The sequence below is a fragment of the Sminthopsis crassicaudata genome, chromosome 2 (assembly GCF_048593235.1).
Source record: "Sminthopsis crassicaudata isolate SCR6 chromosome 2, ASM4859323v1, whole genome shotgun sequence".
Lineage (NCBI taxonomy): Eukaryota > Metazoa > Chordata > Mammalia > Dasyuromorphia > Dasyuridae > Sminthopsis > Sminthopsis crassicaudata.
In genome coordinates this window covers 431674110-431689513 of record NC_133618.1, presented here as the reverse complement: position 1 = coordinate 431689513, position 15404 = coordinate 431674110, and the positions used below count along the sequence as shown (strand labels likewise).

Sequence of the window (15404 nt, the reverse complement as noted above, 5' to 3'; positions counted from 1 at the left end):
ATCTCACATACATACACATCTTTCTTATTCCTGCTGACTCTTTAATTAGATTCTGCTCCATAACTTGCCTTGCTATAACTTAAACTCCCCCCACTCAAGGATCTCTCCCTTGTCTTCTTCCTTCACCCTTTGCTTCCCCATTCCCCATCCCTCCTCTTTTATTTCTTTATAGATTTTGAAGGATCCTATACACTTCATGGTATATATGCAGTGTTACCTGTTGAACCATTCCTTATGTAAGTAGGTTTTCAGAACTATGAGCCCTCCTCCCCCCTCTAATGCTTTTGTGTCTATTCTTCCTCTTCACCTCATTGGTATCACATTTGTATATGCTACTTTACCTTAACTCTGCCAGTCTTTCTTTTGAACTACCCCATTTTTGATGTGAATGCTAAACATCTAGTATACATTTTCCATGTAAAAAAATTATTAATAAATTATCTGTTTAAACAGTTTGTCCATATTGAGTTCTTAAAATTGATCTTTGATATTGACTATTATATGCTAAATTTTCTGTTAAATTTGGGTTTGGTTGAAAGTTCTGAAAATCTGCAAGTTGGTTTAATGTCCATTTTTTTCTTATTCAAAATTATAGATAATTTTGCTGGATATAATACTCTTTGGCCACAGGCTTCATTCTTTTGATTTTTCAGTAGAAATGATTCCAGGACCTGCACTCTGTTATTATGGCTGCTACTAAATCTTATGTAATTCTAATAATAGCTCCAGAATATTTAAATTGCATTTTTCTTGTTTTTTGAAAATTTTTCTCTTCCATCTGGAAGTTTCAATATTTGACAATAATATTCCTGTGCATTTTGCACAAAGGATCTCTTTCAGGTGGTGATCAGTGAATTTTTTTTTTTAATTTCTACTTTCCCCAAATGTTCTATCACTCCTGGGCAATTTTATTGAATTATTCTGCATTATTGTGTCAAGGTTTTCTTTTTGATCACAACTTTAAGGCAGTCCAATTATTTTTATATTTTCTCTTCTTGATCTGTTCTCCAGATCTATTATTTTTCTTATAAAATGTTTTCACATTCTGTTCTATTTTTTCATTCTTTCTAATCTGTTTTGTTATTTCTTGTCTCTCATAGCTTTACTGGCTTCCCCTTACCCAATTCTAATTTTCTTTTTTTAATTAAAGCTTTTTATTTTCAAAACATATGCACGAATTATTTTTCAACATAGACCTTTGCATAGCTTTATGTTCCAAATTTTCCCCCTTCCCTCAATCCTCTCCCCAATATGGCAAGCAATCCAATATATGTAATAAATGTTAAAATGTTAAATCAAATATATATAAACATAGTTATACAATTATCTTGCTACATCAAAAAAAAAAAAAATCAGATCAAAAAAGAAAGAAAATGAGTAAGAAAACAAAATGCAAGTGAACAACAAAAAGTGAGAATACTATATTGTGATCCACACTCATTTCCCACAGTTCTCTCTCTGGCTCTCTTCATTAAAAGATCATTGGAACTAGCCTCAGTCATCTCATTGTGGGAAAGAGTCACATCCATCAGAATTGACCCTTTTATGATATTGCTGTTGCCATGCACAATGATCTCCTGGTTTTATTCATTGCTTTTTTTTTTTTTCCCCTGAGGCAATTGGGGGTAAGTGACTTGCCCAGGATCACAACAGCTAGAAGTATTAAGTGTCTGAGGCCACATTTGAATTCAGGTCCTTCTGGCTTCAGGGCTGGTGCTCTATCCACTGCGCCACCTAGCTGCCCTGGGTTTTATTCATTTCACTCAGCATCAGTTCATGTAAGTCTCTCCAGGCTTCTCTAAAATCATCCTGCTGATCATTTTTAATAGAACAATAATATTCCATAGCATTCATATACCACAACTTATTCAGCCATTCTCTAACTGATGGGCATCCATTCAGTTTCCAATTCTAATTTTCAAAAAATTTTCGTCTTTGAAACTCTGCACCTCTTATTCTAGTTTACCTTTTTTTTCATAATCTTGTTTTCTTGGATAGTTTTGTTTTTAGCTTTTCCTCAATGTGTTTCATTTAATTTTTAAATTCTTTTTTGAGTTCTTTTATACATTCTTTTTGAGTGAGCAGCCTTTTCACATTACTCTTTGGGATAGAAGCTTTTTTTTTTTTTTTACTGAAGTGTCCTCCTCTGAAGATAAACCCTGGTCTTTCCTGTTCTCATAATATTTCAATGGTAGGGTTCTTTCTTTGCTGGTTCATTTTTTTAAATAAGAGGTATTAGTGTAAGCACCTCTAATCATGGAATGAAGAGATGGTGCCTCAAGATTCCCTTCAGCTCTTCCTTCTGGCCAGGAACCCCAAACCAAGAGGTTTGTAGTAGCTCACAGCAGTGTCCCTATCCCACTGCCTCTGCACTCATTAGGTGATAGTTCCTTCTCACCCAACATCATATCTGTGCAGCACAGCAGGGCCTGGCATTCCTAATCAGCTAAGGTTCATTCCTGGAATCAGACCCCAACTTGACAAACAGTCCAGGTTGTGCAAATCTCTGTGATTCCCACTGAGACTCCAAACACAGCTAGCTAGCCTAAAAGGTCCCCATTTGATATTTCTGCAGAGTTAACCTGGAAGTGTTTGTACTTCAGAAAGGTTAATCCCAGTCCAGGGCCTTTCTTCAAATTTTTTAGGGTTCCCTTAGTTCTCCCCTCACCAGTTTTTGCTTACCTAGGTTGTATGCACAATTTATGGATTGATTCCAAACTTTTTCCCACTGGTTTAGCTTCTGAACCAATTAATTCTCTGTCTTTGCAAGTCCAGTCCAGAGCTCCACATTTGGTTTTGCTTTCCCCAAGTATCTCTCTTCAGGAATTGACCCAATTGGTTTGTGAGACTAGCAAAGAATTCTCCAGTGAGCGCCTGCCCAAGGATTTGGTATGGGAAAGACCCCTAACAGAAAATATCCCGGAATGAACCCCCAAAGCTGTGTGGGTTAGTGATCCCACAACTGAAATCAGAGTCTCTCAAGGTAGAAAAATAAAAAGGATTCATTATGATCTTGGGAGAATCCCAACAGACAAGGAGTAATCAATAGAGAAGTGCAAAGCACAAGCTGCAAAACAGGATTATATGGACCCTAATGTGGAAGCTCCAACCTCAGTCCTTTTTCCCATTGTCTGGGAGTCCAGACTCCCATTCTAAACATGGAAATTGACCCCAGAGATAAAGAATACTAGCCAATGACATATACCTTATTATATTAGGAACCTAATGTTAATGTGGTGAAAAGGATAGGAGGAACAGGAGGGAAATGTATGTTTATCTAAGATTAGCAAACATCTGAAGCTTTTGCTATAGCACAACTTGTTATTGCAAAGTTTCAAGTTATAATTAGGGAATAGGTCAAGGCCACATTTTTATGAGAAGCCTTTACTCAGTTTATCCCATTGAGCACTTCCTCCTCTGAGTCTTTTGGACTAACTGAGGTAACCAATAGATGCCTTTAATTAGCAAGTTCACAGCTTCTAATAAACTGCTACCTTGTTTCCAAAAAAAAAAAAAAGTGCCCCAGTTTATCTTGTTCAGTTTTACTCATAATAATACCATAACATGTTTCAAATTCTATTTGTAATCTGAAAACCAGGCAGGTAAGGAAAACAAGGGAGAACTTAGAAGATATTGTCAAAGAAGTAACTGCTCTTAATCTTATGTTAAATAGTCATCATCATTCAAACCTTTCCATATTCTCTATCTCTAAGATTTCCAGCAGCTCCCAGTCCAACCTAGAAGACTCTCTCAAAGAATTACAAATCATGGGAGAAAAATAGGCTCCCACGTATAGGGGAAACCAACCAGACTCACTGTCCCATTGAAAATATGATCTCACCTGGCTCCATTATTGCCCCTCTTATATGATAGAGCTCCAATGTCATCCTAGAAGACCTCCTCAGTGAACATTGGCCCATAATGCTAGAATATCTGCTCCCGTGAGCTTTTTACAGGCAATCTCAGCAGCAGGTCTGCCACCAACTCATGGTGCTTCCTTTCTCAAAACCAGAATCTTATTGTTTATAATAATAGCCACCTATTAAAATGTCTTCAAAGTCTGTTCCTCTGTGAGTAAGCCTAGAGTTCAACCTCTTCTCCAGTGCAGGAAGGTCACTTAACACATTGTAACAAATAAATAGTTGTCATCTGCTAGAACAGTTTCAGTGATGGGGAGACCCCTATATCCTGAGAGGAAGAATGGAATAGTGAGGAAACGCAGGACTCAATTCTGAATTCAACAACTTCTTTGAAACTCCTGTTGCCAGCACCTGCAAGCTCTGAGATAGAGCACATGATGTAATGCTGGAGAAATTGAGCAAGATAGAGAGTATTCAATAAAGAATTGATTAAATGGAGAGGTTTACTGGGACCAATGAATCCATGGTTGGTCTCAGGGCTGAATGAGACTATTGTCTCAAAGAATCCAGCCCTGAATATCAGATACAGCATTCTTTTATAGGGTAACAAGAACAATGACATAATGGGGGAGGTACCTGGATGGGGATGACATAATGGAGGCAGGCTTAAGGAAGGGAGGTACTGGAGAGGCTCCTGATATTCTAATGATGTCAAAAATGGATAAAGACCTTTATCCCATCAAACATTAAGAGGGAATGACTAGAGCCTAAGGTCTAGGATATAAACCATTTATCCTAACAATAAGAGGGAATGGTTATAACCTGAGGCAGAGTAACTGAATGGGATAACTGGGTCAGGACATTAAAAGAGAACTGTGGCACAACAATCATTCAAATTTTGCTCTGCACCTATTGCCTTATCTGAAAAAAGACCATCTAAAATTACTCCCAGAGGATTCTGGGAAGATGATGGAGTAGGTTGGCAAATTGCAAGTTCTCCATACTTGCCTTCAAACAAATTTGAAGCTCCAGGTGAACATGGACTGGTGAAAAACCAAGAAAATTGGGACAGAACAGGAATCCTTCTGATACAGCCCAAGAAAATTGGCAAATTGGAAGAAAGACCCTGAGCCAGGGATTAACTTCTGTGAAGGACAAACACCTCCAGAGTAGCTGCACAAAAACATCAACTGGGGAGTCTTGGGGTAAGCTGAGTGTGACTGGAGCCTCTGCGGGAAGCATGGAGGCTTCTACTTCCTGGACAATGTGAAGTCTGGGTCTGGGTCTGAGAAGACTGTGTAAACTTCAGTTAATTAGGAACACCAATCCTAGTTGTGCTGCTGAGACACGTCCTTGGATGAGAAGGAAAAGCAAAAGCAGGGGGGCAGGGAAGCTGCTGGCTGCAGGCACTTGCTGGAGAATAGAGCTCTTCATTTGGGGTTCAAAGTCAGAGGGGAAAGTTGAAGTAAAGCTGATAGTAAAGCACTACACCTCCACCCCAGGCATATATGTGCTTACAGTAATATCTTTTATTAAAGGAAAAAATGAACTGGCAAGAAGGAAGAACCCAACTATAGAAAGTTACTATGGGAACAGGAAGGACCAGGGTTCATCTTCAGAGGAGGACACTTTAATGAAAAAAAAAAAAAAAAAAAAAAAAAAAAAAGCTTCTAGCCTGAAGAGTTAAATGGCTCCCTTCCCAGAAAGAATTTATAGAAGAGCTAACAAAAAGAATTTAAAAGTCAAATGAGAGACAAGAAGGAAAAATAAATAAATAAATAATGGCCATCCAAGAAAAACAAGATTTATTAAAAAAATGGTAACCAACTAGAAAATGAAATACATCTCAAAGATGAAAATCACACTATGAAAATTAGAATTGGGTGAGGGGAAGCTAGTGAGGCTATAAGAAACCAAGAAATAACAAAACAGATTATAAAAAATGAAAAAAATAAAACAGAATATGAAACATAAGAAAAAAACAGTTCTAGAGAATAGACCAAGAAGAGAAAATCTAAGAATAATTGGAGTGCCTAAAAGTTTTGATCAAAAAAAAAGAATCTTGACACAATAATGCAAGAAACTATCCAAGAAAATTGTCGTGGAGTGACAAAATATGAGGAGAAAATAGAACAATAAAAAAACCCACCAATCACCACCTCAACAAGATCCCTTCTGGAAAACATAGGAACATTGTTACCAAATTTCAAAACCCCACATCAAAAAGAAAATTTTGGGAAAAAATTCAAATATTCTAGAGCTACAATTAGAATTATACATTCAATAAACTTCCAGATTTTCAGGACTTTCTATCAACCAAACCTGAACTTAACAGAAAATTTTACAAGAGCCAATATTAAAGATTAATTTCAAGGAACTCAATATAGACAATTTTTTTACATGAGAAATGAAAACCAGATGTATAAGCTTGACATCAACAATAGAGAAGCTCGAAAGAAAGACTGGGGCAGAGTTAAGGTGAAAATAGTAATTATATTATGCAAGTAAGGTACAGAAGAAGAAAGGGGAAAAGAGAGGAAAAGGAGAGGGAAAGGAGGATTCATACTTTTGAAAACGTACTCACATTGAAATGGGTTAAATAGGCAATACTATATAAAAATTATGAAGGGCATCCTCCAAAATCTATAAAGAAATAAGGGGAGAGGAGTAGTGGATAGGGAAGCAGAAGGTGAGGGAAGAACACAATGGAGGGATCCATGGGTGGGGAGAGGATAAGTAAAAGCAAGGCAAGTTAGAGAATTAAAGGGAAAAGTCTGCAGAGATACGAAAGATATATATGTGTGCATGTGTGTGTGTCTGTGTATGTGAGGCATGATGTTGTACATGTGTGAATGTATATAGCTACATATGTGTACATAAATATATCCTTTCTTAACTACAGCCTGCTTGGGGATGGAGTGGGGATGAGTAGAGATGAAAGAGGGGAAAAAAAATAAAGTAAAAAACTATAGCAGAGAATAAAGAAAAGATGGATACTCATGACTATAATATCTTTTACTAATATGTATGTGGGTGTCTGAGGGTGTGTATGGGTGTATATATATATGTATATACATTTTTTTTCTTGAATTAGTAATTTGTTGTTATATATTTTGAATCCTCCTTGTTGTTCTTCTGGGCACATGACAATGTTCTCTTTTGTTTTATATTCCTTTTTTGTTTTTCTTTTTTTCTTATTCTTTTTTTAATAAAATATTTTTAATTACTATCTCAGTGCATTGTGAGGGATGATATGATGTAAATCTCATAAAGTACTTTACAAAACATAGGATACTATATCACTATAAGCTATTACTACAAAAGGAAAGTCTACTGATTTCATGTGTGTGAGAAATCAGAATAGAAAAAGATTAGCTGTAATAGGACCCAGGAGTTTAGTAAATGCCCTTCATTTCTGGTGCTTATCTCTAAAGCCAAATTTTTCATATGCAAATGATTCAATATTTGTTTCCAACGGCCTGCATTTATCCAGGCTGATTTCACAATCAAGGTGCATTCTTGCCTATATATAATGCTGGTCCCACAGAAGGCAAGCACAGAACAGCAGCTCACTTTGATTCCCTTCACTCCACTTGGCTGGGAGTGGAATCTACACCATGAAGGCAGTAGCTATATTCCTAATGCTGACAGTGATGAGCATGTTAAGTGAGTATCTCTTTCCTGAACTAGGCTTATACCTGATGTTAGTGGTCCCCTTACCATGACTGACACAGAGAGTCCCTGGATAAAAATATCTGAGAGGTGGGCAGGCTTCCTGTTCAGTATAAGAGCTTTAAAAGAAACACATTTATATTTCTCCATGGCATGTCAAGCCTAAGAGACAACTCAGGAGACAGTACAGGTATTAAAAAGGCTTGAAGGGATCTTGGAACAAACAAAATTATGAAGGAAGACGCATACATTATAAAATGTTGATCCTGAAAGAAATGATAGATAAATGTACTTTTAGAGATGAAATAGAATTCTGAAGTTAATATCAAAGACAGAATTCAATCTGTTAGAATAGAAAAGATCCTAGAACACGGAATTTTAAATTTGAAAGCATCTTCAGAAGTGATTTTATTCACTTCATTTTAAAGAGACAGAACTTGAGGCATGTTGAAAGAAGAGAGGATATTTTCTTTCATTACATTGAATGGAACTTTCTGTCACATTAAAAGAAAAAGTTTCCTAAGACTAAGAGAGCATAAGGGGAGCACTGTGGGATAATTTAGACCATGTTGGTTTCTCCTTATTTGACTACTTCTTTATTTCTATTCCAGATGTGGAGTCAGTTGCAGAAATACCAGTAAGTGTCTCTCAATTCCAAAACTTTTAGTATTACTTTCCCATCTTGTAATAATATAGTAATTTAAATAAATGTGATCCCAAATTTCAATGAATTATTTTGAAGGAAAACCAGTGCAAAATTTATTAGATATGAAGACTTATTGCCAAATGGCATTCTGATTCAGCATCCAATAGGCTTTTTTCCAAATGTAAATAATAAAGTCATGTTCTGAATAAATACAAACCAAGTCCACAAGGGCTAGCAGCCAAGGGGATATCCAGATAGGATAGATAAAGCTCCAGGTCATGAATCTAAAAACAATGTTATAGGGGCTTTTAGTATAGAAAGATCCTCTACCTACATAGATCAGCAACTTGGCTATAATTTATAAATGTTGAGGGCCGTCAGAATCACAAGAGTTGTTAAGATACTTGTCAACATGATCATACAACCAGTATAAAAAAAGGCAGGACTAGGACTAAGTTCTTCCCTTTTCCAAAGCAGACTGGCTATCTTTTCTGTCATGCTCCTTCTTGCTATGCATAGTCTACATATTCAATAATTGTCTGCACCAAGGAAGATTACAACTCTGGAGAACATAGCTCCTTATCTTTCCATGGCTATGAAATATAGAAGAAGTTGGTAGAGGGTGGGTAATTGGTCTCAGAGGTTATGTGTGAAGATGGTAAGCCCAATTTTCCTGACCATTTTCCTTTTCAAACCCAGAGACCTAAGCATTGCCAGATTTGTGTACTTGAGTTTGCAAAAATCCTATGATTCAAGAAGGATCATGTATATTATTGATTTTTCAGATTGATTGCAGTGGATATGAAAAACTGCCACCAGGAAAGTCTCAAATATGTACTATGGAGTTAATACCAATATGTGCTTCTGACGGTGTAACATATGGCAATAAATGTGCTTTCTGCCATGCTGTTAAGTAAGTAGTGACATTAAATGGAAAAGAAGAGAATTAATAGGTTGTAACTCAGTTAGGAATTGTGATGGTCAAGCATTTAGTGGTTAAGAAAAAGAAAACATATTCTTGAATGATAGATAAGAGTGGGGAATGAGAAAAATTATTCTAGTAGATTGGAATGTAGCACTGGTTCTCCTAGCCTTGTGATTCACATTCGTCTCTTCTACACTTACACTCTCCATTACCCTTCCCTTCATCTGGTTGTACTGCTATACCCATTTTATAGATAAGGAAACTAAGGCTTCAAGATAGAGAAAGAAATATCAAAAAAGCATAGATTTTTGTTAAATGTATGCTTAATATCTAAACTGATAAAATTTCTTATACATTAAGAAATGAGTCTATCTTATGAATTTGATGTCAAGTGGTATCAAATATATAGTGATAAAAGGATGTTTTGTTTAAACTTTAATTTTAATTTTATGCTTATTATACATACCAATAAATTACTATCTTTTTTTTTAACAACAAAAAGTATAAAAATATATAAAGAAAGTAAAGGCAAAGCCAGGATTTGAACATAGTGCTACTACCATGACACTGTGACAGATCTATCAGTATGGCTCAAAATGAACGAATCCCTTAAACTCTTTGGGTCTCTGTTTCCATATGAAGAATTAATTAAATGCTTCCATAGTTGATCCACATATGTATAAAATTAGATTATAAAAGTAGTTAAACAGGATGGTCAGTATATTTCTTTCAGAGTCAACAATCATGTTAACAATTTTTTCCAGAACAATCAAAGTATTTATAAATTTATGAATAGTTGACTACCTTTGGACAACTCACTCAAATACCCAATATTCATTTTTAATCTATAAGAACACAGGATTCCATGAAGCTTTTAAGTTCTGATATGCTATATCTCTATTTCTCCTTAAGTGTCTATATAGTTGTTAATATATCCTCTCTTCCACGCTTATGATTCATTCTATTTATCAATTCAAATGATGACTAGAAATGACTGTGGAGGCAGTGAGAGATTTTGACCTTTTTTATGCATACCTTCTTCTTCACACCCATGATTCATTCTATTTACCAATTCAAAAATTAAAGAGCGGCACATACATATATGGTTGACATGAAGTATATATACATACATACATATATATATATATATATATATATATATATATATATATATGTTTCTTCCTCATATTTATAACTCTGTCCATCATACCTCCTTCAAAAGATCGGTCTCATTTTGACTACTAACTATTTTAAATTTCAATATGTCTGCATACCTCTAGATTCTCAGAGGTTGTCCCAGGTGTATGCAACTGGTCAGGTCTTAGCAAATGCAAAAAGGCTTCCTCACTGAGGACAATAACAGATTTTCCATTTGGAGATCTGTCTACTTTAATGGCTCATGGAAAAAATGCTATCTTCAGGGAGGTGAATTTTCTTTGGACACAGCAATTCTTTGAAACAAGAAGAAATTGATATCTGCTTCATTATAAAAAATTCAGAAAATTATAGTAATATGAAATGGAAAGAAGCAAAGATCTGACATTGATTGATAAACAACCATCAGCTATGGTCATCTTAATATAAAGAAGATAAGACATTAGAAGGCTTATATGTGCTCTCTCCCAACAGAGTTTTCCTGGGCTTACCAGTAAGAAATGAGAAGTGTATTTTGAAATATGGCCAATGGGTTCATTTCTTTGGAATTTTGTTGTTCTTCTTGGTTGTTGTTGTTCCTTTCACTCCTATGCTAAATTGTTATGAGTGGTTGCTCTATTGCTAGAGAGAAAATCAGGGAATGGAGAGAAATTGAGTGGAGAGAAAATGTTGGGTTTTTTCAATTAGAATTAAGTTTTTAAATAAAGAAACAATGTTTTATGAAGAAGTTTATAGAATAACAGGAACATAATATCACATAAACATGGAATCTCAGTGGAAGAAGGAATATCAGAGATCCTGCTTTTATCCAGTGTATGAATCTATTCTGCAACATCATCTCCCAGTGGTCATTTTCTTGTTAAACACTGCCTGTGACAGGAAGCTCAGCATAACCCCCAAACTGTCCATAAGCCTTCTAAAATTTAATAACAGAAAATAGGCTTGCATATTACTAATCCTCACTTCAATTTTCTGTTCTCATTCCACAGACAGAGTGATGACAACATCAAATTTGTACATATGGGGAACTGTTAAATTACATCAGTTCGGAAATGCCCCACAGTGCATTTCACTCCCATTAAAACAATGCAAAATACATCTAATTCCAGAAGATTTTGCTTCTTCAGAATTCAGAAAATTAGATTTTCAACCTTGATTGATATTGTTGCTTGCTTGTAGAATAAAGATAAGTTCATCGAACTTTTTGTTTGAATTTTGTTAGTAGGAAATTTAAATGGAGAACTAAAGAGTTGCAAGGTATCACATGTCATAAAGGATTGTAATAAGGAATATTTCATGTATACAAGACTTGGTATTGGGATTGGGGAGACAGAACATGTTCACTGACCTCAACACTATTAAAGAATTGGAGTTTTTCCTGGTTTGATCCAAAGGAAAAAGCAAAGACAAACTGAAGTTTGTATGTGGAAAATGGGAAGGTGGCATGCTTTGGAGAGAAAATTTCACCTTGATTTGTAAAGGGCTAGAACTGAGCAATGCATTGGATAATGAAGTATGTGAGACTAATTGCCAATTGGACAGTTCCCTATTAACTTGTTTGAAGGTTGACCCTCCCCATCTGTTCTGTGTTGACTTGATTGGTGGGACAAAGAGGGGGGAGTGACATGTGTGGGAGGAGTAGGAAGAGGAAGAGGAAGTGGAAGTGAGAAGAAGAAGCTGACTCAATCTCTCCTGGCGTTTGAGGGAGGAAGGTGTGTGTGAGGCAGCTAGGCCTAACCCCCTGAACTTGACTGTAAAAGATCAAGAATAAAGACATTTAGTGATCCTGACTCCAGCTGATTCCTGGGAAGACAGAGTTGCAGCATTTTGGCGTCCAAGCGTGGGGCCTCCACCCTACTTCCACTGAAGTCTTCAGGTGACCAGGAGATTAGGTGAGTATTCTGATAGAAATAAGGAACTTACCTTGTTAAGTACTAAACCAGCAATCTCTAGTAGCTGAGATGGGGCAGGTGTTAGCTAAAAACATTCCCATGGCCTCAGCTGACCCAGATACAGCCCCTGCTCTTGCTCTTGCTCCAGCCTCCCCTAGTAGTAATCCTATAGAGGATATAATTAAGATAATTGATGAGAAAAGTTTACTTGTAACCAGCCCACAAATGGATAGTCTATTAGACTCATTGAAACTCACGTCCCCTTGGTTCTTAATGGAAGAAAAACTAAGCATAGTTAACTGGAAGCTAGTGGGACTTGAAATGAAAGAATTTTACCCAAAAAAAAAAGGGCCTTTTTCAATTATCACAGAGGTATTTTATCTATACAATGTGATTCAATTAGACTTAAGCTATGGGGCAAGTTATAGGAGAAGGAAAAGTGAACAGAGGAGAAAGGTGAGGAACAAAAGATAGAAAATAAGCAAACTCAAGGCCTTGCCAGAGGGCAAGGGGATTTGAATGAGGAAGTAGGGTATGTTGACTCTTATTACCCTGAAGAAATTTCAACCCCTCCTACAGAGCAGATTATTGATCAGCCCACATCAACTCCACCTTCAGGGACGGAGGGAGGAGGAATAGTGGGAGGGGCGGTGATATCATCGGCACCTCCCCCCAGCAATCACCAACCCCCATAACTAGATTACAGAAAGGGCTTATTGAAGCTATCAAAAATGGAAAAGAAATAGATAATGATTTCAAACTTCAAATTTTTCCCGTGATTCAACAGCATAATTCTGCAGGTCAAGAGAGTAGAAGATATGCTCCTTTTAATATGGATGTCCTGAAAGACCTGAAAAAAGCTTGCACTCTCTTTGGGGCTACATCAAATTATTTTAAGATGTTAATACACATTTTGGCTTATGAAACTTTAACCCCTGACTGGAAAATCATCGCAAAGTTGTGCTTAGAACCTGGACAAAACTTATTGTGGTTTTCTGAATATAGTGAGCTCTGTAGGATTTAAGCCCAACAAAATAGTCAAAGTGGCATTATTACTTCAATCACCTGTGACCTACAACAGGTGTAGGTTCTTATGCAGACCCTTCAGTACAGATTAATTACTCCACAACAGCATTTGAGCAAATTGCTGCTGTTGCTATCAAAGCATGGGCTTCTCTCCCCAGTAAAAACTACAAGGGTGAGACCTACACAAAAATTGTACAAGGACCAAATGAACCCTTTGCTGATTTTTTGGCACGGTTGCAGACAGCTGTCACACGGACTAATGGTGAAAATGAAGTAACAGACACTTTGGTGAGGCAACTTGCTAGAGAAAATGCCAATAAAGTTTGTAGAAGGATTATACTAGGACTAAATAGGGATGCTCCTATAGAGGAGATCATAAGATGCTGTGCCACAGTGGGCACAAATACCTTTTATAGCCTGGCTATGGTGCAGACTTCCCAAGATCCCAACATGGGAAGACAGGGTCCCTTTTGGCAAAGGACTTCCAGAGAGACTCGTCAATGTTTTCAATACAGTAAAGTAGGCCATCTGAAAGCTCAATGTTGGCTTAGAGACAGAGTGAGAAAACAGGCTGGGAGAACAAGACCCAAAACCCCATGTCCAAAATGCATCAGAGGACTCCATTGGGCATCAGAGTATAGACTGATTCAGGGAAACTGGATGAGGGGCCCAGCTCCAGGGCCCCAGGCAAAAAACACTTGGGGCAGGATGGCAGCCGATGCCACACCCAGAGAGTGCCTCCAAGTCCAATACCCAGACATGACCAATCAGCCAGGAAGCCATCTGATGGGAGAAAGGGACTACAATTAGGGAGGATAGAGTTGTATGTAGCTGGAACAACTGAGATACCCCCTGGAGAGGTGAAATCTGTTCCTCTCCAGCCTATGGATCCCTTGCCTCCAGGCACAGTTGGCTTGACCATTTCACCTACTGAGAGTACTTACAATACAGTGTTCATTCATACACTGATGTGGGAAACTGGGGAATGTGTAGATAATATCCCAGTCACTAACACAGGTAGACAATGTGTGACTTATCAACCAGTGGAAGTAGTAGCATCGGGTTTATTGATACAGACTCCTAATAAGCAATCTGGTGACTGTCACCCAAGTTCTGACTCCAAGCAGAAAAACCCAGGAATATACTGGACAGCAGCTGTGACAGCTGACCGACTTATGCTCACCATCTATATAAATGGCATACCATTAGAAGGACTGGTGGACACAGGTGCAGATTGCACAGTCATTAGAGGTGCCAACTGGCTCAGTCACTGGCCAAAGACTAAGGCAGACATCTACATGTCTGGGGTAGGAGGATCACTAGCAGCTGAAGTTAGTGCTACCCCTTTAAGATGGATATTTGAAGGTGAAACAGGAGTTTTTACTCCTTTTATAGTTGAAAAAATCCCCATCAATCTATGGGGGAGAGACATTTTACAACAATAAGGGTTAAAAATGAGTACTTTGGTTTTTTAAGCAGGGCTGCTGTTGAAGGCCTGCCACCACTTTCACTGTTCCTATTCAATGGAAAACTGATACACCAGTGTGGATAGAACAGTTGCCCTTAGGTAGTGATAAAATTCAGGCCTTACTAGACATAGTACAGGAACAACTTGACCAAGGACACTTACAACCTTCTCTAAGTCCTTGGAATTCCCCAGTATTTGTTGTAAAAAAGAAATCTGGAAAATGGAGGATGTTGACTGATTTAAGAAAGGTAAATGAAGAGATGGAAACTATGGGAACTCTTCAGCCTGGACTTCTATCTCCTTCTCAGTTGCCTAGAGAATGGCCTCTGTAGGTTATAGACATTAAGGATTGTTTCTATTCTATCCCTCTAGATAAGGAGGATATGAAAAGATTTGCCTTTTCAGTGCCCAGCGTTAACTTAGCTGAGCCTTATAAAAGATATGAATGGACAGTTTTGCCACAGGGAATGAAAAACAGCCCTGCTATGTGTCAAATGTATGTTGCTGCTGCTCTTACTCCAGTAAGAAAAGCATTTCCAAAAGTAATGTTATTACATTACATGGATGATACATTGGGATGTGCACTGAGGAACAAATGTTAGAAGCATGTCTACAAAAAAACATAGAAACACTAAGGAATTATAAATTGCATATAGCTTCAGAAAAGATTCAAAGACATGCTCCTTTTCAATATTTAGAATATGAAGTATATGTTAAGGTGCTTACAGTACAAAACTCTCCTTAAGAACAGAGAAGCTAA

General features: G+C 37.2%; 1 protein-coding gene across 1 annotated transcript; it reads left to right on the top strand.

Annotated features, from left to right (window-relative positions):
• The first annotated feature begins 7370 nt into the window (after positions 1–7370).
• On the top strand, positions 7371–11458 carry LOC141557057 (ovomucoid-like). The gene is made up of 4 exons (XM_074292150.1): positions 7371–7526; positions 8144–8169; positions 8964–9091; positions 11248–11458. The coding sequence occupies exons 1-4, from the start codon at positions 7478–7480 to the stop codon at positions 11291–11293; spliced, it is 249 nt and encodes an 82-aa protein (XP_074148251.1). The 5' UTR covers positions 7371–7477; the 3' UTR covers positions 11294–11458.
• Positions 11459–15404: the final 3946 nt, after the last annotated feature.

Excerpts from the sequence above, each read along its gene's own strand:
- LOC141557057 (XM_074292150.1), top strand. The coding sequence starts at position 7,478 with ATGAAGGCAGTAGCTATATTCCTAATGCTGACAGTGATGAGCATGTTA. Across the intron at positions 8,170-8,963 it reads AGTCAGTTGCAGAAATACCA|ATTGATTGCAGTGGATATGA; the intron begins GTAAGTGTCTCT and ends TTGATTTTTCAG. Across the intron at positions 9,092-11,247 it reads GCTTTCTGCCATGCTGTTAA|ACAGAGTGATGACAACATCA; the intron begins GTAAGTAGTGAC and ends CTCATTCCACAG.